The 24,697-nt window shown below is 41.4% G+C and overlaps 1 protein-coding gene across 1 annotated transcript; it reads right to left on the bottom strand.

Moving 5' to 3' along the window:
• Positions 1 to 331: 331 nt before the first annotated feature.
• IQCJ (IQ motif containing J) lies at positions 332 to 21,776 on the bottom strand. Its single transcript, XM_063102797.1, is given in 7 exon segments — positions 332 to 538; positions 2,964 to 3,042; positions 3,044 to 3,090; positions 5,395 to 5,536; positions 15,004 to 15,084; positions 20,180 to 20,244; positions 21,714 to 21,776. Coding segments are annotated over 7 exon segments (684 nt in total).
• Between the last annotated feature and the right edge of the window lie 2,921 nt (positions 21,777 to 24,697).

Raw genomic sequence — 24,697 nt, 5'->3', positions numbered from 1 at the left:
TGGTTACTATATTCTCTAAACCAAAATTTGGGACAAATAGACTGACAAAGAATTTGTGCTATTTGAGGGTCTGACAGGCAGGTTGGAAGATAGAGTTTGGGTTCTGAAACATTAGAACTCATAGGACCTAAATTTATCACAGCTGAGCATAATACTGTAACTTGTCCCTGACCTGGAAAATCTAGGTTATTAAATTATTAAGCAGCACAAAGCTTACATTCTCTATAGCTTCACGGCTCTCAAGATTGTTTTGGAAGGGGTCTCAGGAAATTCTCTTTTAGGGCCCAGTCCCCCCAAAACAAGTGGGACTTTGTAACAAGGCTTTCCCCCTTTAGTCACTAGATTTTTCTTGATGTATTGAAGCCCGGAGGTTGTGTATGTAGAAAGGGCAATTAAACGCGGAGGTAATGACGCAGCGTGAGTGTGGGTGCATGGGCCGTGACGGACAGCAGGCTGGTACTGACTTTCGGTAGTGTATTGCAAAGATTTGGTGGGTCACCAGGATGTCCGTCACTGAATATTCATCCAGCCAGTCTTGCTGAACGTCAGAACCACTAAAGCAGCACCATTAATCTCAGGGTTCCAGGCGTTCCATCCAGGACAACTGAAGTAACGGGGTCTTCAACTGGCCTAGACCTCTGCTCTTAAACCTGCTCAGAACTGTAATTGCTCCTGACCAAGAGAGAAGCAAGGCCTGGTTACTGGTGCTGTGCACTTGCTGGAATGGCACTTAACCCTTAATGGGCTGGGGACCTTCCCATTCCTTTTTCTTAGGGCCTGGAAAGGAGAATGATCTAGGCTTGTTTCTATTAGGTGTGTGGTGTGGTCTCTCAGAAGAGGTCTATTCATTTAGAGTCAAAAGGACTTAAACCTGGCTTCCTCTTTGGAAAATGAAAATTCGTCTTTAATAGAAACAACATTAAAATACATGTTTATTACTTTTGTAATATACAGCTCCAATCTCAGAATATAAATGTATATATTCATTCTGGGACACAAGTCAATTCTCACGGATGCATTTAGGGAATCACACACAGGCACTGTGCCCCTCAATCAGTATTGCGTTAACAGTTCCACCCCTGTTCTGCACAAGTTTTCCACAGCATTTTGAGTAAAGCACATTGAGGGTTTCCAAGAGCACATTCAGAATTGACTAAGATTTATCGCAAGCCTTCAGGATCCCAGGCTCTGTGCTGCGTTTCACATATGTAGTGCCATGTAATCTTCACAGCAATACCAACACATCTCTGAGGCCAGTGTTATTTTCAGCTGCAGTTGAAGAATGACCTCCCCACTGATATGTCTTAAGACTCATAGGAATAGTGGTAGAGCTGTCATTTTATGCGACATCCTCTTACCAAGCCAGAGTACCTCATTCCATGAGCCACACTGCCCCCTACAGGCCAGACTGTAATCATAAGAGGACCAATGGGAGAGAGTGGGCGTGGCCACGAAGGAAGATGGAACCAATTCAAGCCAAATGAGATTGAGAACGTCTCCAAACAATCCCAAAGATTTTTCTGGACTTATCTGCAAGGTATGCTAATGATCTCTGAAAAGGTTATCAATCTTGGAGTTTAGAATATACCATTCTATAATTTCTTTCTATGATACCCTATTAGACAAATTACGGATCTCTTAGAGCTGGAAACTAAAAGCATAAGTATTTTATCATATGAAATTGATTAACAAAAATACACCAAAGCATTTTCCACTGTTGTCCTCTGTGCAATAACTAATGTTTTTAAAGTTAAAGAGTTACCCTTTTTTTCTCATTTTTACATCCACAAGTTTCATTCCGCAGTAACAATTGTTATTCAAAATTCTTATTTCTAAAACAAAATTTTTTGTTACCACATGATACATTGTGATATAAGGGCACTTACATGCAAATTACTAACATATCTTAATATTATCTTCCCTCCTGTTGCTCTTTAATTCAGCGCTGAGCAGCTGAGGTTTGAGGTTTTAATCAAAGAGCATTGAATGAGGCAATTTATAAAATCAAATGAAGGCTTTTGTTCTAATTGTTTCATTTGCTTTTTATACCCACCAAATTGCAAAATAGGCAGAGAAATGCATTAACTGACTGCTGCCCCTACAGCCTGACCACATCTAAATGCAGGCTTATTTTCACTATAGTGGAATAGTGTGGAGGAAGAGAGAAGCCTTCGAGCTCCAGCCCAATGTGTAACCCCGGCAAGTCAGTTATCTAAGTCTCATTTTCATCATCTGTAAAATGGAGATAAAAATAGCACTGCCTTTGTATGGTCATTGAAAGGATTAAAGGGGATAATCCATGGAAAGTATTTGCAAAGTGCCTGGCATGTAACAAGTGCTCAGTTCTTATTAAGATGATGAATTTGAGTGCTCACTCTTAAATATTACTATTATGCATTTTAAAGCAGATATATTATAAGCACTATATTAACCATTATGCTTAGCCAAAATAATCAGAGCAGAAGCATGCACAGGCATCGCTCTCAGTTCAGCACAGGGTCTCAACCAGAACAGGGAGCTGGCTTCTCATGTGGTGCTTACTTGGAGCAGACATCCAGGGTAGGCAATCATTGCAGTTATTATGGGCATAGGGGCTGGGGAGCAGTTGGCAAGGCCCAGGACTTAGGCAAGCGCAGGTTGGCCTCCCAGAGAGGCTGTGTTAGAGGTCAGTAGAGGAAAGGCAGGGACTTGGGATATGACAGGCAGTTGATCAGATTCAAGAAGGTAGGCTACAGTGTAGGCACCAGCAGCAATAGATCAACCCCAGAGAAAGAGGGATGAGGTTCAGAAAGCTAGAGGGGCCTAGCAGGAGTCAGGGCCCAGAGAACTCGCCGGGGACCCACCTCACTGACAGCATTTGACTTGGGCTTTTAACACCAAAGTTCCAAATGGACTCATGGTTGTTAGAGGAAGCTCGTCTTTTTATGATAGCCTTAGTCAGTGTGGGCCAGGAGTCATCCTACTCCCTCCATAGACTTGAGGTCCACTCGTTGGAGGGTGGGAAAACCAGGTTGTCCTATCTCAAGCTCCTTGAGTGTGTGTGAACCCAGTGGGTCTGGCAGGCTGGTCAAGGTGGAACAGAATCACTTCCTTTCATTAGGCAGCTTGTCCCCAGGAGGGCTGTGACCCCAGAGGGGTGTAAGGACGAATCTTCCTGAAAAGGGCCCCGGCAAATTGATGATCACGGACAGTAAGACAAGCTTAGCCAGCTCTACCAACTCCAAACAACGAGGCTTAAGTTTTTTTTAAATTATGACTTGAATAGTTTGCCTACCTGACAAACTGGACACTTGGAAACATTCCAACATCTTATATTTTCATGTTTTATTTTATACATTTAGTGTCACGCCACTGCCATCAACACCAAAGTCGTTATTATAATCAACAGCCTCTGTTAGAATTCTGGGCAGGATCTCCTTGCTTTCTGACAGATAATTCCAATAATACCTTTTGAACATCTATTTTGACTCTCCCTTTTTGTAGGCAATCAGGGGTGAGCCAGACTTCCACACCTTGTCCCCAGCGCGCAGAGCTAAAGGATGACGATGGGGTGGGGCAGCAGGGTGCCACTCCCCCATCAGTCCCGCACACCTCATGGGAAACCATACTGCGAGGGATATTTGAGGGAGGAAATCTCCTCTGCTAAGCCACATCAGGGGACCTGAAGGCCAGGCTAAATTAAATAAAGAAGAACCATTAGCGAAGCTGTGCAAGGCTATAAATAAACGTGATGACCCACGAGCGGGAAAGAACATGTGTTTATGCACAAAACAGGTGAAGTGCTGCAATCAAAGTGGCACATCAGTGTTTATAAAGCGAAGATATATTTGCCCAGGATTTCAGTAAGACCAAAGTTAGGCAGCTGTGGCAACACCAACACCATCAGATACCACTGGACTCACCAGCGGTGATAATTGTCCTGAGCAAGGGTTGTGAGAAGGCACAAAGGCAATAAATTCAAACCTCTAACTTACAGCAAAAAACGATTTCTGCTATTGAGTTTCCATCATTCGGATCAAATCTTCACAGTCATTTGATTTGCACTTTCTATTGGCATTCACAGCAAAGGCATCCTAAACACCCAATTTTCACTTTACTACTTACAAATCCTAAATGATGCAAACTTGCTTCCCCGGCCATTTTCCAGTGTGGTGCACTAGCGCCCTCTAGCGAGAGTAAGGTCGGCTAAGCCATTCCCTCCAAAAACTAACAACGTGAAGACTCACTAAATAGTCAATTTCTGCTGTCAGTTAAAAATAGATCTCCTGTCGCTTTCATTTGCACAGCTATAAACCCAACTTGTTCCCTCTCTTTAAAATTTATATCTAGATAAAATTGCTTGTTAAAGAATACACAACACAATCATCTGAAAACATTTCAAGTATGTAACATTTCAAGTACGCTGGTTCCCAATGCGAATACATCGTTTTGAGTGTTGCAAAACCTTTTTACAACTGAATAAATATGATTACCAAGCAGTAAAGAAATATTTTTTGAAAATAATATACTTGTAACATCACTTCATTTCCCTTCCTAACTGTTCAGACTTTCAGTGAGTGGTTTGAATATCACATGGCTAAATCCACACAACTCTAGTTTATAGGTACATGATCATTGATTTGGTATTTTTAAAATAAAGACTTTCAGCAGATTCCTTCATTCCTTAACCCTGTACCCCAGGGTTCTTAAACTGTTGGCCTGTGGGCCAAGTGTGATCTGTAGGCAGGGTCTGTCTACCTATTAAATTTTCTTCCTGGTTTCCAGCATTTAAGAATCTGGATTTCTTCATCTCCTGAAGAAAGAAAGTTGCATTTGGCAACATGCGTCCTGTACCCCGACATGGCAATACATCTCCAGGAGCTGAGAGGGCTGCCCTTCAGGTGAGGCCTGTGTCCTCCACGTAGCCACAGGTACACCTCAGCCCACATGAGCCTTGTGGGTTACTTCCTCGACCCCTGTAGGCATTGCAGTTGCACCCCTCAAGTGTGTGACGGCTTTCAGTTCTAACCCTTTCAACCAAACTAATCTTCTGTCATATTTGCACCACACACACCACCAGAGGCACATACTAAAAGAAACATGCCGCTATAAAGAAACGGAAAAGAGAAAAGAAAAAAAAAACCTCAGTAACAGAGGAATGAGAGTGCACAAATGAGCTTAGGTTGATTTCGAATACAATCCATTTTCGCCCAAGCTAATAAAGTTTACTTGGTGTTTATGAATTGTGTCTTTGTTTTGAGGTGATAAAACCCTCACTATGGGTTCCCAGCAAATAAGCAATGTATATTCTCACTGTCACAAATCACCTGCTCACATGCCAAGATGCCTCTCTTGGAACCAAAGCTCAGGTTATCAGCTGAGTGGCAAGTCAGGCCATGAAAACAGAAACGTGACACTCACGGGAGTGCTGCTGTCAGAGAAGGTGTGCATGCTGACGGAGCTGCTTAGCTTGTCCGAGGAGACGGAGGGCGGGGACGGGCTCCTCTTCTCCAGGGGGTCCTGCCGCTGCAGGTACTCGCGCCACGCTCGCTGGATGCTACACAAAACACAGCACATGCACTGTCACTGCCAGCCCAAAGCCCACCGACTCTGGAGGGCACCAGCAATCTGAAGGGATTGGCTTTGGAGACAGGGAAAGTATAACACATGGAATGTGAAGCAAGGAATCAGAAAACCTGGACCCTAACTCCATTTCAGCCACTGAGAGCGTCTCTCTATTCTACTTGTTTGACTTTCACAGACTTGACTGGGTGATAGCAGCCTAAAAGAGTCAGCCTAGAAAAAGTCATCAGTCAGTCAATCAAGTTTGCACACCTAACTGCACTCTGATTTGTAAGCCACAAAATCTTTCAGTTTCTTATATTTCAAATGAGAATAAAAATAGGCTATTATTTATTCATTCATTCAATATATCATTGTTGAGGGGCTATTCTGTGCCACGGTCAACTGTAGACTCTGGACAGATTGTGCAGTGCACAGCTCCAGGGGTGCTACTGGCATAGACCTCAAGGTGAAGGGTGTCCGTGATGTTGTGCAGGGCAGTCTACGTGGCCAAATGCAATGGCCTTGCTCTGGGGAAAAGACAGGCAAGCACACTGCAGTCACGGATTTGCACACTGTGGATGGAAACAGGCATTATACAATAAATAATCAAAGAAATGAACAGAGGAGACTAAATATCTCAAGGTGTTGTGTGCTATTCAGAAAACTAAAGTAACACGTGGTTAGGTGGCTACCTGAGATTTCACCCAAGGAAGTGTTTTATTTCCTGTGATTAGTTTACTAGTTTTATTTCCTAATCACCAAGGAAGTTTTTCATTTCCTGTAATTAGTGTCAGAAAAAGTCATCTTCTGCTTTTGATGATAGAAATCTCTTCTTAGTATAAGCTAAATGATTTTTTCCCCAACATTGAGGTGTTCACAGGTGGTTAGTGAACACAATGTAACCTCTCCTGGGGGTTAGCCGGACATGCAGACCAATTATCGGGATTTAGTCTTTTAAATTAGTTTACAATAGTTTCATTAATTCCATCACTGTCTCTTCTACACTACTAGCAGCTCCTGATCTTCTATAATTCTTCCACACACTACCTAAGTCATTAAAGTCGGTTCTGTATAAACAAACTGATTTATTTTCATTTGGCTAGAATGGTTCAAAGACCAACAATTCTCAATAGTCAGAGGATATAAAGAACACAAAAATGCTATCATGTTATTGAATCTGTAGGTTTTCCCTAATTTGTTAAGGCCCTGTGAATTATAATATTCAAGAAAAGACCAGAAGCATCAGCAGAAACCTTTAGGACAGAGGCCGATTCCCTGAAGCTATGAAACTTAAACTTCAGGGTCTATTACTCAGAGGCCAGGAGCTTCTTCCAAGTCCCTGTGAGGAGCTCTTCATGGTTTGTATAGATTGTGAATGTAAGATATCTTTTAAGTTTTCTTTTTTTTAAGGACCCTCCAAATTATGTGTACTTCAAACCCCACTAAAGCAGGATCTGACCCTACTCTGAGCTCTGTTTGGTCACCGTTTATTATGCAACGCTTGCTCAAAAGCCATCCTTTCTTTCTTTCTTTCTTTCTTTCTTTCTTTCTTTCTTTCTTTCTTTCTTTCTTTCTTTCTTTCTTTCTTTCTTTCTTTCTTTCTCTCTCTCTTTCTTTCTTTCTTTCTCTTTCTTTCTTTCATTCTTTATTTATTTAGTTAGTTATTTAGTTATTTAGTTAGTTTTCTTTGGTTTAAAGATTTTAAACAGAATCTCAAAGAAAGTCCTGTAAGATTACCTGCCTGAGCTTAGTAGTCTTGTTGCTTCTTCAGGATCTATTTTATTAGACAGTAGCAACAATTTGGAAGCTGTTAATGATTTCCACATTGTGTGAGGCACTTTGCGTCTCCCAGAGCCCAGCTAACAAGTTCTACTACTTGAAGGTTCCTAAAGTCTGCAAACCTGCCCATCAAGGGCTCAAAACATGTAACATTTTAAAAGCACTTAAAATTTTAGAAAATATTGTCAACCCATAGAATACCCACAAGTTTATAAGACTTTGAGGTATTTTAGGCTCCTTTTTTTTTTTTTTTTTTAATAGCCTTAATTATTCAGAAAAATGTAGTGTCCTTTGAGGGATCACATTTTAGCTTGTTGAACGCCAGGGGGCAGTGTGGCCCCTTTAAAGAACCAAACAATGTTGGGCAAAACTGAGGTGAGAGGTTTTCAAGTGAATTTACGCTTAAGCATCCCCTTCTCCCTCCTAGTCTTATGAAATCTGGAAAGTGACATATTAGATTTCCTCAAGTCAGATATTATGACAATATTGTTTTCTTCCAAGTGAATGAATATCCTCCTTTTTAATTGAGAAGAGATGACAGTATTAAGTGCCTTTAAAATGTATGTTAAAAACACCTCTGTGCCCTCTGACTTCCTTAATGCAAGAGCAATTTTACTTTTGAGTATTTACTTTAGAGTCATTGTCCACATATATGGAAACAATTTTACTTAGTTCAAGGCATATTACACCATATATTTTTCTAAACTTAATATATTTTCTATGTACTACTTGTCCTTCATAATCACAGTTTTAAGGTCTGCATTTTAGGCTGGACAATGTCTTTAAACTAGCATCAGCAGTTAAAAATGACAGGCCAGTCACATAATGCTAAGCTGTTACCCTAATTTGTTACACCGTTTTTTTAAATGGTGGAAGCCATGCTAATATTACTTTCTGGATTATAGAAAAGTGTTTATGTTATACACTCTTTACTCCCCTTTGACCACACCTACAATACGACCTTCAAAGATTAAATTGTTCTAATATTAAGCTCTCTTAATACCATCTCCAAATGCTATTTCACAGTAAGAAGGAATAAAAACAAAACGTAGCAGCACCTCGTCCCTGGGTCACAAGAATCATTTTTCAGATTTCTCACCCTCGCTTTACCATAATCCCTACTTACAAGTCTTCTTTATGGCTGCAGAGTGAACTACAGACTACCTTGACATTTTTATTTTTGAAATTAAACAGTGCTATCGATATAATTCTCTAAAGATTGGTTGAACTAAGAGAGCACATTTTGTGTGTTCCTATATTTTGAATTATAAATAAAGTGTAGGGGTTTACTTCTAAACAGATGATAAATGCATTTTTCAATAATTTGTTGACAGGTCAATTCCTATTTATCTTCTCTCATATCAGGATGGTATAATCTGCCTGCCTCTGCCCTTTCTCTACATATCCCCGGGTTTTTTACAGTGCAGGTGTCTCCCTCGTGTGCCCACAGCCACTTGGGGGACTCAGCCTGTGCAGTCCTGGTTCCAAAGGCTGTCCTCACACAGAGGAGTAGAAGAGAGAGCTCTCTGGGAGCTGGGGTGATTAGGGAAGGTTTGAGGGAGTCTTGGTATTTTAATTAGGCCTTGAAGGACGGTTGGGGAGAAAGAAGGAAGCCGTTTGGGCAAAAGCATGGAAGCCAGGGTGCCAGGCAGGAGGCAGGAGACGAGGAGTAGGTAGAGTACGTGGCTGTGAACACAGGAAGAGGATCTCAAGAGCCACTGGGCCAGGCGGGGGCAGACTGGGCAGTCAGGGGGGACCCTGCCATGGCAGTTGGTGGTTACCAGACATGTCAACTTTTCAAAAAGAGCCAGAAATATTCATTTTGTATTGATAAAATTACTATTTCTTATGTGCTACTAAGTAAGATTACATTTTTCAAAATGCATTATAACCCAAGTAGGCTGAATTTGGGGATGGCCAAAAGAGGATGCCATCAAAGTCGGCACATCGAGTCTCAGTATTTTGGAGACAATAGCTAATATACATATAGCTCTTCTGGCGTTTACTCTCCTACTCAGTCCTGACCACAAGTGGGCTGTGGAGAAGGAGTGACTGTTTTCCCAGTGGTAGCTTGAGCCTGCCTAGACATTAATTTCTCCTTCTTTTGGTTTGTTCCAGCACCCATTCTTCTTTGGGAACCCACCAACCCTCCACCATTGAGCTCTAGGTGGGGAAGAGCTTACCCCACCATGACAGAGGGAGGATTGTGCCCTTGGGCTGACCAAGCAGAGGACAGTGATGGTTCAGGGCTGCACCTGTGCCTCAAGCCAGGCCAATGAAAGACTGCCCTGGGAATTTCCTGAGACTACTGAGAAAGGGGCCCTATCCTTCATCTGGAGAGACTCAGTGGGAAGGATGTAAGCCAGAGATGTCCGTGGCCACTTGGTGGCCATGCTAGGAGAGACCACGTGAGAGTGAAGCAGACATGCGGAGAGCAGAGCTTCCCGAGGAAGCCAGATGCCTGACGACCTTGCTTGTCCACCTGGGTCTAGCCGCGCTTGAGGCACACAGTAGCCCATGGGTGTTTCTGTTATGTAATCCAATATTATCCTTTTTACACATACGTTAGTTTGAGTTTCTGTTACTTACAACCAAGAGTCCTGGCCAAGTTTCAGGGAACAAGATGGGAACTAACACTTGGACCAGACCCCTGTCTGCCCATTACACTGACATGGTGCTCCCACCTTATGGCTCAGCAAAAGGCAGAAACAGAGGAACAAGATGGAGGTTTGGACTGCCACGTACTGACTTTGAGTAAGTAGAGCCCCTATCTGTTTAAGCCTCTTTGTCGAATTTTCTACGTGCAGCTAAAAGCTATCCTAGCAGATGTGTCTTGTTTTGATTATTTTGTGTCTACCCCAACCCTGTATCCTGACACAAACTTGCCCAAATGGCAGTAAAGGGCCACTTCATGCAATAAGCAAGTTTTCCACAGAAATTGCCCCATACGAGTATCTCCAGCCTGCTCCCCTCCACTCCAGCATCTGCTGAGCTTGGAACTCTTGGCTTCACTCCCTGCTTTGATTGATGACACCTCCTGTGCATCATGGACCTACGCTTTCCTGGATCTTTCTGCAGGTTTCTTCACCAGCACCTATAACCACCTTGACTGTCACCAACTCTCTCATAGATGAGAATCCAGGCAATGTGGGTCCTGGATCTATAATACTCTTTTCTTTATGAGGACTGAGAAGACACCTTAGGAATAATGCACACAGGGGTTACTGAGTCTAAGAAAGAGAATAGTAGCCCTGAGATGGTATTACACACTGGCCAGTCCAAACACCTCATTTCCAAAGTCTGCTTCCCCCTCTAGACTGTAAAGCCCTGGAGGACAGTGACCACACCATATGCATCATTATCTCTGCATTCCTGGGGATAGGGTAAGTAGGCGGTTAACACATGTATTCTTCTAACTTTGTGTTACAGAAACAGCTCAAAGAAGAAGTTGTTTTATCTCATGAGGAAGTCTGATCAGAGTGACAGAGGTTCTTGCCTGGTTTTCTTTCTCACTAGCTGTGTGGCCCTAGGCAAAATACTAAACACACTGGCCTACATTTTGCTTATCCACAAAATGGGAATAACATTAACTTCTCTGTAACTCTTGCAAGAAGTCAAGGTTAATGTATGTAAGTCACTTAGCCCCAAATCTGACAAACAGAGGTCCTAGATAAATTATTATAATTACTTAAGAAAAGACATATCAAATACTTTCAGATATTTTGAAGTAACATGTACAAATCATATACATTGATACGATATGGTGGATTCCTGAGGATCCTTACTGGCAATATTTTATTAGCCCAAATTGACATAAAAATGTCTGGAAAAGATACAGTTGCATGAAAAATATACACTAGGTTAGATGTTTTTCTTGGAATTTCCCATTAAAAGCTCATTATAATCCTATAAGACAGGGTTAGTGTTCTCATTTCATAGAGGAGTACAACCGAGGCCCAGAGAGATCACCAGTCTTCCCCAGGTCACACAGCAGCTAATAGGCAGAGCTGGGATTTGAACTAGGTTGCTCGAATTCCAAAGTCTGTGCTCTCAGCCACTCTTCCCATTATCTTCTTTTAATTAAACTTCCAACTAAAGTTAGATAGGCATTATTCTCAAAGAATGCAATTTAACAAGGCTTTACTGAGAAATATCTTTAAAATTTTCTGGGGGCTTGTCTTCCTTCTCCAGAGCCTCTCTCTCTCCCCTTCATGCAATCTAAATGTTGTTTCGTCACAAAATCAAATGCTAATAAAATATCAGGAGACGAATTGAACGTATTTAATAAGCACACTTTTAAAAGATGATTTATATTCAATACATCTGTTGTTCCACCTCAAAATAAATATATTGTTAAAATGTAAGGAAAGGATTGCACATGATTAATGAACAACTTTCAAATGATGGTTTTTGCTGGGGAGATCTGTTTTAGATCTCGCTATAAGGTGCAAAGTGTGACCACATGTGAAGGACAGTGCTCGGCGGGATTCGGAGGGTCTGTCCCTCCTCGGTAGCCAGGACTCCCTCCAGCGCCTGTGTCCTGTGCTGTGGAGCTTCATCCTGTGGACCCTGGGCCAGCCTTGGCTCTAAAGGACACATTTATCTTTAGTCTCAGAGTTGCGTGAGGGCCCTCATTTTGGTGCTTTCACTATTACTTTAGCCTTCACTACATTTTCTGACTTGAGAGAGTTGCCTTTGCTTGATCTTCAGAAAACCTGCCTTTTACTCCCCAAAATGCCTTTTCATTAATAGCTGTGCGATCTTGATTGTGTTTGCTCTTTTGACACAGCCGTCTGATCCTCCAAGTCTAAAACTGAAAATTCTCTTTTAACAGTCACATTCACGAACCAGGTAACATACCCTTGCTGACACTTCCTCTAGATTCTATACACTCACACGCACGCACACACATGCACATGCATGCACACCCTCACATGCACACACACGCACACACGCGCACACACATTCTTTCACTGAGCTGCACTTTCCTCTGCTTCCTTCCGCTGATACTTTATGCTGCCATATGCAGGTTCAAGCTGTCTTATAAATTCTTTCCTCTTCACATTGTCCTGCATATGAGGAACCATGTGCCCATCCTACCCCCGTCCTGGGCTTCCCACTTGTGCACACAGTGGAGGCAGCCCACACCTGAGATCAGTTCTCATCTTGCCCTATCATTTATACCCAGAGATTGGCCTGCCAGGTATCCACCATCCCCCCAGGGCTTGCAGGAGCTGGACTATCCAGAAATCTACCACTCTCCCCTCATCAGTGAGGGGAGAGGAGAGTTTTCAAGAGAGCAGATTTCATGGTGTAGTGACCCTCACTTCTCTCTACCCCTAGGGTAGGATAGAAGTTTAGCTGGTCCCCACCAACGGAAGTCGGAAGACTGGAAGAGAAAGCCTGTGATGTCAAAGAGTAGCCCTGGGACACGGACGAGGGCCTGTGTTTCACACTCAGTACTCTGCAGGTCTAAGGAACTTCCCCTAGGACACAGGGATGGGAGTATGCCAAGACCCTCCCTGTCAAGAATGCCAAGGCTGACCAGGAAGGCACCGCTGAGTGGGTCATAGGCAACATCCCTAGCAGAACAGGTGCACAGCCCAATGAGGGGGTACAGACTACACCATTGGTGGGGGATCAGGGGAGACCCAGTGACCCCTCCACTCAGGGTCCCAAGCCTTAGAACTGTTTGAAAGGAAGCAGTTGCCTTGGAGCAAAAGTGTTCCCCATTCATTCATGGGAAACCTGGGACAGCCTTGCTGTTCAGCTCATGGGGGGAGGTGACACCAATAGAGGAAGGAAGGAGGAAGGAGGAGAGAAGGGGAGAGCAGGGCGAGGAGAGGGAAGGGAGGGTGCGGGCTGCACAGCTGTAGGAGAGACCTCGTGTGTGTGGAGGGAGATGTTCAACCTGCCGTGAGAGCTAAGAATTCAATAACCAGATTAGACAAAAGTCACTGAACTGAACTAATTCTCTGATGGGACTCAAATTCTATTACTGGGCAGGATTGACTTTCTCTCCCTCATCCCTCTCCAGTGAGTGGAAATGGGGTTCAGAGTCATTAGAAGAGATAAAAGCCACTCTGTTTGCACCTCACTGAGCTGACTCCTCCATCAAACCAGCAAACACAACATGTCAAATCCCAGGCTCTCTGAGCAGCCTGGAATCTCAGGCACAGAGATTTTTTTTCTGCCTCCTTCTCCTCCAGGCACCTGCCCCTCTGCCTGTACATACCGGAAGTGATAGAAACTAAAAAAGACCAGGGGGGTTTCTAACTCATTTTCTGCATTCAAATTAAACACTCTAATTTTTCATACACCAAGTTTCCTTTCCAGCACTTTTCATTTAATAGGACCTTATCTTAATGAGAAAATTTCTAATGATAAAGCAACCTATGTTTGAAAACTAATACCTTGAGTACTTAGTCTGGCTCACTGCTTACATAAACAATTTGATAGCCTGATCATTGTGCATTTGGTAGTGTCAACAGAGCTTTCTAGCAGGGAACCCAACAGGTTCAAAAGCCATGCTTGGACTTTATCTTAAGAGGTTACTTTATGTGCTCATGCAGAGCAAGCTTTTTAATGACGAACAAAGTTAACACAGATTTATGGGGGTGTGTATTAATATTTGCTTTTATCCAACAGAATATTATACATCTGTTTCATTTCTGTTTCAATTCCTAAATCCAGTAATGACTTACTGCTCTTCAAAGTTGTATACCTCAAGATGCCCTTCTTTGGGGTGACTCCTTTTTAATCTTCCTTGGGTTTTTTTGCAAATGATCAGTGATTCTGGCCAACCTCAGACATATTTAAATTTTTTAATACATGCTTCTTGGAGTGTTGAGCTGAGTGTGTGTGTGTGTGTGTGTGTGTGTAATGTTATAGACACCCTCACAGGCAATTCGTTTATGCACCCTGAAGGAAAATCAGAATGGGAAAGGATCACAGAAAAGTCACAAATAGCTTAAAATTGCTTCCAAGGTGATTCTAATAGGCCCCTTTTCTACTTAAGAATGTTTTTAAAAGGTTGATATTTTGTTCCACCTGAGAGTCTGTCTGACTTTGGATATTATTAGTTTCATTTTTATTAATATTGAGATGCTGTTAGCACTATCTTAATGTAATAGTCATTTATAGATGGAGAAGGGAGCTCACGTTTCGCTTTATTAATTGAGGATAAGAAACAAAAGGATAGGAAGTGAGAAAGTAAGATGAGAAGAGGTATTTTCCTAGAATAATTGGACAAGAGCTGAAATGGAAATGAGAAGGAAGAGGGTTTTTTAAAAAGCGTGTGAGTGGGTGGGGGGGGATGTAATAAAGAGATGGCATGAGGTGGAAATAACCAAGTTGTTCTGAGGTAGAATTAATCAATTTACTAAGATGAAAGAGAGAGGAAAATGTTAGTGGAAGCTGAATAACTACTCAATCTAAAAGGGAAAAACCAAGCAGTGGTGAAGAGATGGCAATCAAATAATTGCCTGTACTATCCAGCAGATGGCGCTGTGTGCCCAGTGAGGCTTTGTTGCTGCTTAGAACAGGTAGAAAATAATGTGCAGCACATAAATGTGAAATAAATGTGTAACTCTTATACCCCGGAATTCCAGGTGTGTTCAGAAGTTCATAAAACAAGAATTGTAGGACTAATTGTCCAGTGTAAACTTTGAAATAACTTACATTTTCACCTTTGATTCCAAGGGCTGTAGATTGAGGGGATATTTTTCAATATTATTCTCCACATCCATGGCCAGCTGGTGACTAGAAACAGAAATAATGTCTCAGTTTAGCTCAATTCAGAAAGTTAACATGTAAAGCAGCAATAATGATAATTTATACTTATTTGAAAAATCCTAATATAGATTCAATTTTGTTCATTTAAATTTATTAATGGAGTTTCTGTTGATGGATAATAGATAAATAAGCATACCATAGAAAGAAATGTTGCTTTGCCTTTTACCTTTGCTGTTCTTTTGATCTCTACCCCTTAACTTAACACTCATAGCTAAGGCATGAAAATCATTTCCTTTAAGAGAAAAGAATATTGGAACATTCAGAGGGAAAAAAACACCTAAGAGAGCCTTATAAATCCCATGATACTGGCCAGCTAGCAAGTTGTAGAAAAGACCTCATTCATCCCTAAAGGATGTCACTGCCATTGAACCTCTTCTTCTTTCTTTTTGTAAGCTGTTTCCAGGCTCCTACTACGAATAAAGCATGGACCTTTGTCCTGGAGAAAGGCAGAGAACTATAAATATATGGTCACCACTTCTAATGAGCTTATAAGACTCTCACTCAGAGCTGCAATGGTCAAGGAGGACTTCATGGAGAAGGTGACACTGGGTTGGGTTTTGAAGAACGGGCAGGAAGAGTGAATGATAATATATGAAGAAGACAGTAAAACAAAGGAGCAAGGTGAAGAAATTCAAAGGCTGTTTTTAGAAAATAAAGAGAGCAATCTGGCAGAAGCAGATGGTAAAAGAAGGAGCATAAAAAGAAAAAAGTTTGGCTAAGCAGAAAACTAATAGTTACTGGTCACATAATGTATACAAATCACTATCACAAACATTCTACATTTATTATCTTATTTAACTCTCACCATTACCTCCATCAATTAGGTATCACTTCTCTCACTGAACAGCTGAGAAAAGCATTGCTACGGGGAAACATAAAGCATTTGGAGCAGGGAAATATGATGTACGGGATGTTTTAGGATGGTTTGCAGAGGGAGTGAGGATGGGAGTGAAGGAAAACTAGTTTAATCTATTCAAATTGTCCAGGTAACGAGCATCAGGATCGTGCTGATATTAAAGAAAAGTATGAAAAAAAAATGTGCTGGAGATATCATAATACATTTTCTCCTTTTCTTTAGCGAGGAATAACCCGGTGGTAGGGAAAACTTGATAGAGCAGATAAATTCCTATATGGCCACTAGATGGTGCCATGAGCCCAAGACAGCTCTGTGGTTGCTTAGCCTGGTTGTTGAGGAGCAAAGAAAACCCTCTAGGATACTCTGTGCCATTTGTACTTAGGGTCCATTATTAATTCATTATTATTCACTCATTCTACAAATATATCTAGTGCCCTCTGTGTGCCAGAAATGATACAAAGCATGTGGGATTAAACGGTGAAAACACTAGACATGGTCCCTGTTTTATGGTCTTGGGAGAAGATGAACTTAAAACAAGTAATTACAAGTGTCATGGATGTTATGAAAGAGAAACACACAGGGGCCTAACCCAAGGTAGATGGGCGTGGAAACTCTCATTTTAATAAGTCTGTAGTCTTGTAGGGACAACAACCTTATAATAAGAATACTTTAAGATTCTGTTAAATAAACATCCCATTACCTACAAACTAGCAAATTGGGCAATAGCAGTATGTATGAGTATGTTGTGGGGCCTGCAGAGATGCAGCAACCAAAGAAACTAGCATTTCCATAAAGAGAAGAGCGCTTTAATAATATTAACAAACGTGCTAATTTGGGGATGTAATTATAAACTACAACAAACTATAAACTACAAATACCTGTTGGTTTAAACTAGATGGCTTTAGTTCATTCCCTCAATAATTGCCTATGGATAATTAAATGATTATATATCAGTAAACTGTGTGACTTGCCAGAGACCTAGCCTGATGCAATATTTACAAAAAAAATGGCAGTCAGCCTAAGGTCTTCCTTAAGTTAATAAATGCTTACCATAAACAATAGAGCCATAAGCAGCCTCCTAATCAATGGCCTTACTGACTGCTCTTCTCTGTTTATGGGCACACGCCAAACTTAACTGAGAGAGAGTGTGTGTGTGTGTGTGTGTGTGTGTGTGTGTGTATGTCTACACAAATGCACTCGATTGGCCCTGCATATGGCCTCAGATAGTCTGGAGTTGCAGCTTCCCCACCCTTCACACCGACTATCTACCACAAAATTCTGTTGAGCATTCAGAATAAATGTAATGTTCCAAGGGGCAATAACCAATCAACTGCTGTGACACCACTATCACTTGACGTATGGTCATTTCAGGTAGCTTAGATGATTTACATCGGCACCTAAGTCAGATACAGCTATAATGAAATTCCTAATCTGCTATTCAATGTACACCAATTTTTCAATCAAATTTGACAGCTTTCAAGGACACAGTCCTTTCCTGAAGCAGACCAGGAAAATCTCCAGAATTCCAGGCAAATGAGTATAGTTGTTAGGGCTGGTGGCCACTGCTCGTTTTCTCTGTGTCCTGAACAAGCATGGGAGGGAAGGTTACCCCCACAGGCCCATGTGCTTTGAGGGGAGACTTTAATTCCCATCCCTGGAATTCCTCAATCGTGACTGGAAGAAATAAGCTTCTGAAACAGACTGGTCGTTTCCAAAAGCTTTTAGCTTCCCCAGACCTCTGGCTAATGAAGAGGAAAGAGGAGGGTGCGGGAGGCAGAAGCCCACGTATGTAGCAGCAATTTTCACATATCTCCCTGAGAGCAGAGAGCTGGGAAAGATGCACGTCAGTGTGAGTGAGAGGTTTAAGATAGAGTTGTGGTCAATTAGCAGGTGAAAAAAAACTGATGGAGTTCATGGTCTACATTAAAATCAATAATGAAAAACCGTCATGGCCAGGTTTAATAAAACAATGGGCTGAACATCACAGAGAAAGTGTGTCCTCAGAGATCTCAGCTGCCTGCGGAGCTTATTGAGTAAGTGAAAGGAATCTAACCTGCACACTGGTTCTCAGCCCCAGCTCCTCGTTAGAATCACATGAAAAAAGCTGTTTCAAAAAAGTTACAAGGGTACTTCAAAGTTCCTAAAAAAATAGGATGGAAAGACAATATGAATCTTTCCCTGAACTTTCTGAAGTGCCCTCATGCTGATGCCAGGGTCTCCTCGCCTGAGATTCAGAATCAGTGTGTCTGGGGTGGGGCTTAAGCCAGGGCCCTTGTGTTGAGCTCCCCGGGTGAGTCTAAGCGCAGCCTGGGTAAAGAAGCACTGACCTAAACCTAAGCTCGTCACAACACTGATCTCCACAGAAGAAAAACCTTCCTTCTTGTGTCAGCTAAAAACCCTTTAGTTATTATTGTTTACATATAGCTAGTGATGTAGGTAGGAGGATTGAACTATTTTATTCTTATTTATTCATGTGAATGAGAACAGGCACAACAAGGATAAATTAAGCCCAGCGGTAACCCAGAAACTTCATGTAATCAAAGCACTAAAGCCGCCCTTCAATGTGGTGACGTGGCAAATTCTCAGTCATGTTGATGGAATAAACCTGAGAGGTTGCCTGGTCCAAACAGCCACCCAGATGGAAAGGGAAGGACGCCGGGACTGAAGGCGCCGTGCTATTGTGGGTTGTCTCGTTTAATGCTCTCTATAGGACTGTTAAGTCAGTACTATTATCTTCAGTTTTAAAGATGAGTAAACAGAGGCTCAGAGTGTTACCTGATTTGTCCACACAAAGCTAGGAAAAAGCAGAAAGAGGAATCAAACTCAAAGTGTTTATTTTCGGGATGTTTCTAGCAACATCTCAGAGGGACTGTCCGTTAGACTCTTCTTGGGCACTTCCAGTATCTATTAGCTCATTTCTTAATAAAGAAATCCATTCAGTTTCTTGGCAGGCAGAAGTTTTACCGAAGTTATCCTTTTTCTGAGTCACGAAGTTGTTTCGTTATAGATCCTACTCATTGATCCTGGTTCTGCTTTCTAGAGCAAGAGCCATTTAGCTCCTCTTTTATAGGAACATTCCTTCAAATGTTTCAGGATAGCTGGTGGACTCCTTCTGAGACTTCTTTTCTCCAGGCTACACATCCTCAGCTCCTTGTAGGAGTTTCTCATGGTTCTAAAACCATCATGATTTAAATTGACTTCTTCTGGTGCTCTTGGTAATGTCAATAGGCTTTTTAAATGTGATGCCCAGAGCCAAGCATGACACTCACTCAGGTTTCACTGATCCAGAGTATATTGGGACTTAGCCAGTGGTTGGGAGCAAGGGCTCTGGAGGCCCTTCAACTGCCTCCCACACCACTCACTAGCTGAGTATATGTGGACGAGTTGCTGAAACCTCTCTGAGCCTCTTTACTCATCTGTAAAATGGAAATGACGCCTACAACAAAATGCTGTAGTCAGAATTCGATGAGAAAATATCTGTAAGCATTCAATAATAGCACAGAGTACAATGTAAATATTCAATAAATGATCATTATTTTTCCCCTTATCTTGATCATGCATGCTTATTAATCAGTCTAATATTATGCCAATTTTAAAAGCCATGTAAAAACGTGGGTTCTGTTAATGCCAAATAAAACCTCAAAGCATTTACCCACAAATCAAAATCAGGACATATCTCATATGCTCTAATTGTTCAATTTTAAAAAAACCTAATTGGAAGAGTTTACTTTTATCTCTTTTCAATGTCATCTTTCTGGTTTTTTGTTTTTTTGGATTTTTGGTTTGTTTTGTTTTAGCTCTGTTTTGTTCCATTCTGTGCTGGTGTTGTGAATGTTCCTTCTATTAATCAGCCTTAGTGTCAGCCTTGCACTTTTTGTAAATTTTAGGCCTGCCTTCTATAAACATCCTGATTAAAAGCCTAAGACGGGGTAAGGTTAAGTTTTGAGCTCTCAGACACACCACCAGAGACATCTTCCAGGCATCATATTACTCTGTTAATCAGTACAGTTGCTCAACTAGCCATAAATCTACCTAACTATATCTCAAGTGAGCCACATTTCTGGGCCCTGACCACAATGATACCATAGAAACTGTCAGATATACTTATTCAATTTTTCCTTAGCAGGCAGTTTTTTGTTTTTGTTTTTTTCATGCAAGCTTTTCAACCTTACAAATGGTTAACTTTTGAAAATAATTTTTACTTACTTTTCAAGTATATATTCTCCATCATTAACGTGTCCTAAAGGATTCTGCAATCTTTTTAGTTCTTCCTGTAAAAAAAAAAAAAAGATGCATCTTTCAAATTGACACCAGGTACTTCTGGGCAATATTTGAGGACAATTGCTAGAAAATTGAGATACACCATTAAGAAAGAGTTCTGGACTTTGCCATGATAAAGTGTTTAAACACACAATATAATTTGATCCTTGATCAAACTAGAATACAATACTGTCACTCAAATTGTGTGATTTTTTGGTCACTAAAGATAATGCTTCCTGTTATTTTTCCAGAGATGGGATATGTTTATATTGATCCACCTACACTCTCCAAATTTACTTTGTCAACGGTATTATCTTTGCTGGTTGCTGTGTAAGAGACTTTGATGAATGTGCACTGGATTTGGCCATTCAATAATCATCCTCTCTTGTCTCTTGGTAACCCCTTCCCTGTAGCCCAAATGCTCACACACACGCATGCACACACACACACACACACATGCACACACAAACACACACGTGTGCACACACATGTGTGCACACACGCGTGTGCACACTTACACGCACACACACATACATACACACTCAGACACACGCATGCACACACACACACATACATATACACACATACACATGTACACACACACTCATACTCCTTCCCTGAATTTCAGGCATCCATATTCTCTGTAATTTCATTTCTCTGGCCACAGGGGTGTGATGGAAGTCGGCTCAGGTTCGTGGTGAGACTGCCTGTCCTCAGTATTATCGATCGCAGCAGGATTTAAGGAAAGCCCACAGAACTGTGTTCCTGGGAAGACCCGCATTCCCTGAGGCCACACCACTTGTCTACCACCACACAAATGACCAGTCCCAAGAGGAAGCCACAATTAGAACTAATGACTCATTTGCCTTTAAAAGACCATCAGGACTAGTCTTCACATGTTTATAACCCACCAGACATCCAAGTCTCCCAAATCTTCCCCCATTACAAAATCTCTTTAAACTCATATGTACTGTACATTCCAGAATTTGACCCAATCACCCACCTCTCCCCAATCCCTCTAATCTTTCCACTGGGCCCCTTGCAACTTACAGTCTGTCATCAGCAAAATCCTCAACTTCTTTGGACATTTTCTTAATTATCTTGTTCTAACTGAAAAGTGGCTTGCTGTTCTGGGACAGTTAAGTTAGAGCAAGAAGATCAGAGAATTGTTTAGAAAAAGTTTTAATATATAGAATATTTTGCTGATGACAAACTTGGCTGCATCCCCAAACACATCTTCTCCCCTGCAGTCTCCTTAGGTGGCCGTTTCTTCCCCACGTGCTACATGCTACATGGTCTGGTGGAGGGATGGGACCCTCCTTGCTTCTCGCTGCTTCCAGATCTTCCTCACTCCTATGAAACCTCAGCTCCTCTGGGAACATGCCAGCTGGTTATCCCAGACCTCTGACCTCTTTTCTTCTCTACTCTCACTCCTCAGGGGACCTCATCTACTCTCGTGGCTCTAAATTTACATTTGCACCTGACCACTTCTCTCAACTTCCTCTTCTGCATCCACCTGCTCACTTGACAGTTCCATGTGCATGTCTCACAAGAACCTCAAGTTGAAAACCAAAATGTTGATTACCCTCCTACCCAAACCTCCTTCACCCTTCCTCCTCATTTTAGCACATGGCATCACTATGCACGAGCTATGCAGAGCTAAAACCTGGGAGCCAGACTTGACTCCTTCCTTCCTCTCACAATCTATAGTCAATCATTCAGCTAATCTTATTGGCTCCACTTTCAAATTATATCTGGAACTTGACCTCTTCTCAGTCTGGTCTAAGCCAACTGTCGTAACCTCCTAACGGTCTCTCTGCTGCCCGTTAGACCACGTCACTCACTTTTCCTCACATCGGCCAGAGTGATATTTTGATATCTGAGCCTTCTTTTTTAATTAGGGTATAATTGACAAAGCATGAAATACATGTACAATACATTGAGTTTTGTGAAATGCATACATTGGTAGAACCAGAGCCCAAAACCATATATAAACACTTTTCTCACTCCAGAAAGTTCCCTGTGCCCCTTTACAACCAATTCCCCTCTCCCAAAGGCAGCCTGCTATCCCTGTAGGTTAATTTTGCCTGTTCTAGAATTTCATATAAGTTTACCCATTCTTCAGTGTCTGGGTTAATTCACTCAACACTATATTTTGACATTCATCCATGCTCCTGCATGTATCATTAGTTTATTTCTTTTCATTGCTGGGTAGTGTTCCACACTATGAATACACCACAATGTGTTAATTCATTCTCCCATTTATGGATATTGAAACTGTCCTCAAATATTACCTAGTATAAATAAAGCTGCTAGGAACATTCTCATACAAGTTCCTTTTTGGATGTGTGTTTTCATCTCTCTTCGGTCAATATTTAGGAGTGAAATTGCTTGCATTATATGGTAAATGTATGTTTAATGTTTTAAGAAACTTTCAGTTTTCTGAAGTGGTTGTACCAGTTTATATTCCAATGAGCAACGTATGAGAGGCTGAGCTGCTCTGCATCCTCACCAACACTTGATGTAGTCAGTCTTTTTAGTTTCAGTCATTCGAGTGGATGTGTGTATCTCATTCATATTTCAATTTGCAGTTCTCTGATAATCAATGTTACATGTCTTTTCATTTGTTTTTTAACTCGGTCACATGAAGGTAGTTCAAAAATCTTGTGGAAAAATAGAATTAAAAGATAACACAAACCTTTCCATGAACTTCTGAAGACCTTTCATATGTCTTTTATTGTGGCAGTTCTTTATATATTTTGGTTATAACTCCTTTATCAGATATATGTACTGCTAATATTTTCTCTCAGTCAATATGTTTTGATGAACAGAAGTTTGTCATTTTCATGTGGTTCAATTTATCATTTTATTTTATTTTATTTTCACTATTTAGTATTTTCTGTGTCCTAAGAAATATTTGTCTATCCCAATGTTGTAAAGATAGTCTTCTTCCAGAAGTTTTGTAGCTTATTTACACTTAAGTCCATGAGAAGTCTTGAGTTAATTTTTGTGTATGATGTGTGGTAGGGATTGAGATCCATTTTTCTCTATACAGTTATGACCATAAGTCTTCTGAATGGGGCTTCTGTATAAATTATTGTTTTTCTGATGTAAAGGGACAGATTCAACTGACATGTGGATTTTGACCTTTACGCTTCCCTCTTCTTCCTGGCTGGATTATAGTAATGAGATCCAGAGTGCAGAAGCCATTGTATCCCTAAAGAGTAAAACCACACATTATAGGTAGCAAAATTGAATGACAGAGGTCTCTGGGACCCTGATGAAATTATGGATCTCCTGCATCAGCTCTTTGTCATGTAAGAAGGACAATCATCTGACTTATTAATCCATCATAGTTACACAAACATAGACAAATGATATACGCTTTCCTGTTCATAATTCTCCAATGGTTTTTCATCAGTTTTGGAATAAAATCCAAGCTCATTACCACGGCCTCAGGGCCTTATGACACCTGGATGAAGTGAGAGAGAGAGCCACATGAGCACATGGGCAAGGAGTACTCTCCGTGGAGTGACAGCAAGACAAACAACCTGAGGAGGGAGCGAGCATGGCTGTTTCTGCAATACCATGAGACCATGTAATGCGAGTCCCCACCTATCTCTAGACCTCATCTCCCACCACTCCCCATGCACCACACCACTCACTCCTCTCTAGCCACATTGGCCTCATGGTATTACAGAAACAGCTGTGCTCACTCCAGATCAGGTCCTTTGTCTTGCTGTCCCTCTGCACAGAGCACTCCTTTCCCGTGTGTTCATGTGGCTCTCTCTCACCTCATCCAGGTGTCTGCTCAAAATTGCTTCTCAGAAAAGCCTTCCCTGACTGAACTCTCTAAAATGTCACCCATCACTTGCTATACACTTACCATGCTTTATGTTTTTATTCATTTATTTATGGTCTTTATCACTTTCTAATATATTCTTTTTGTTGTCGACTTCCTTCTACTGGATTGCAAGCTGCACAGAAACAGGTTTCTGACATATCCACCACTGTAGTCCCAGAGCCTAGAATAGTGCCCAGCACATAGTAGTTGCTCAACCAACATAAACTGCTTAAACTTTACTTCAGGATTTGGAGAAGAATTTTGATTTATTCCCCTGGATTTTAAAGCATGAGGATTTTGAAGTGTGAGAAACCCTGGAACTATGATTGAAGTATTTGCTGCTACTACCTGAAGGAAAAAGATAACACAGCAAAGAGGATGGAAGCAAAGGAAAACAGAGCCAAGGGCCAAGCCCTGAAGATGCTGTGACCTTCCGGATCAAACTGGGGCTTGAAAGCAGCATATTGATGGACATTTCAGTTGTGAGTCAATAGATTCTCTCACTTACTTAATACGCTTTAGGTTAAGGGTTACCACCACCACCATCCCCTACTCCCTGACGATTGAAAGAATCGTGAGAGATGACAGTGTGAGCCATAACCCAGAGCTACTAAATACAA

The sequence above is a fragment of the Cynocephalus volans genome, chromosome 1 (genome assembly GCF_027409185.1).
Source record: "Cynocephalus volans isolate mCynVol1 chromosome 1, mCynVol1.pri, whole genome shotgun sequence".
NCBI classification, from domain to species: Eukaryota; Metazoa; Chordata; class Mammalia; order Dermoptera; family Cynocephalidae; genus Cynocephalus; species Cynocephalus volans.
This window is presented reverse-complemented; position numbering and strand designations above follow the sequence as displayed.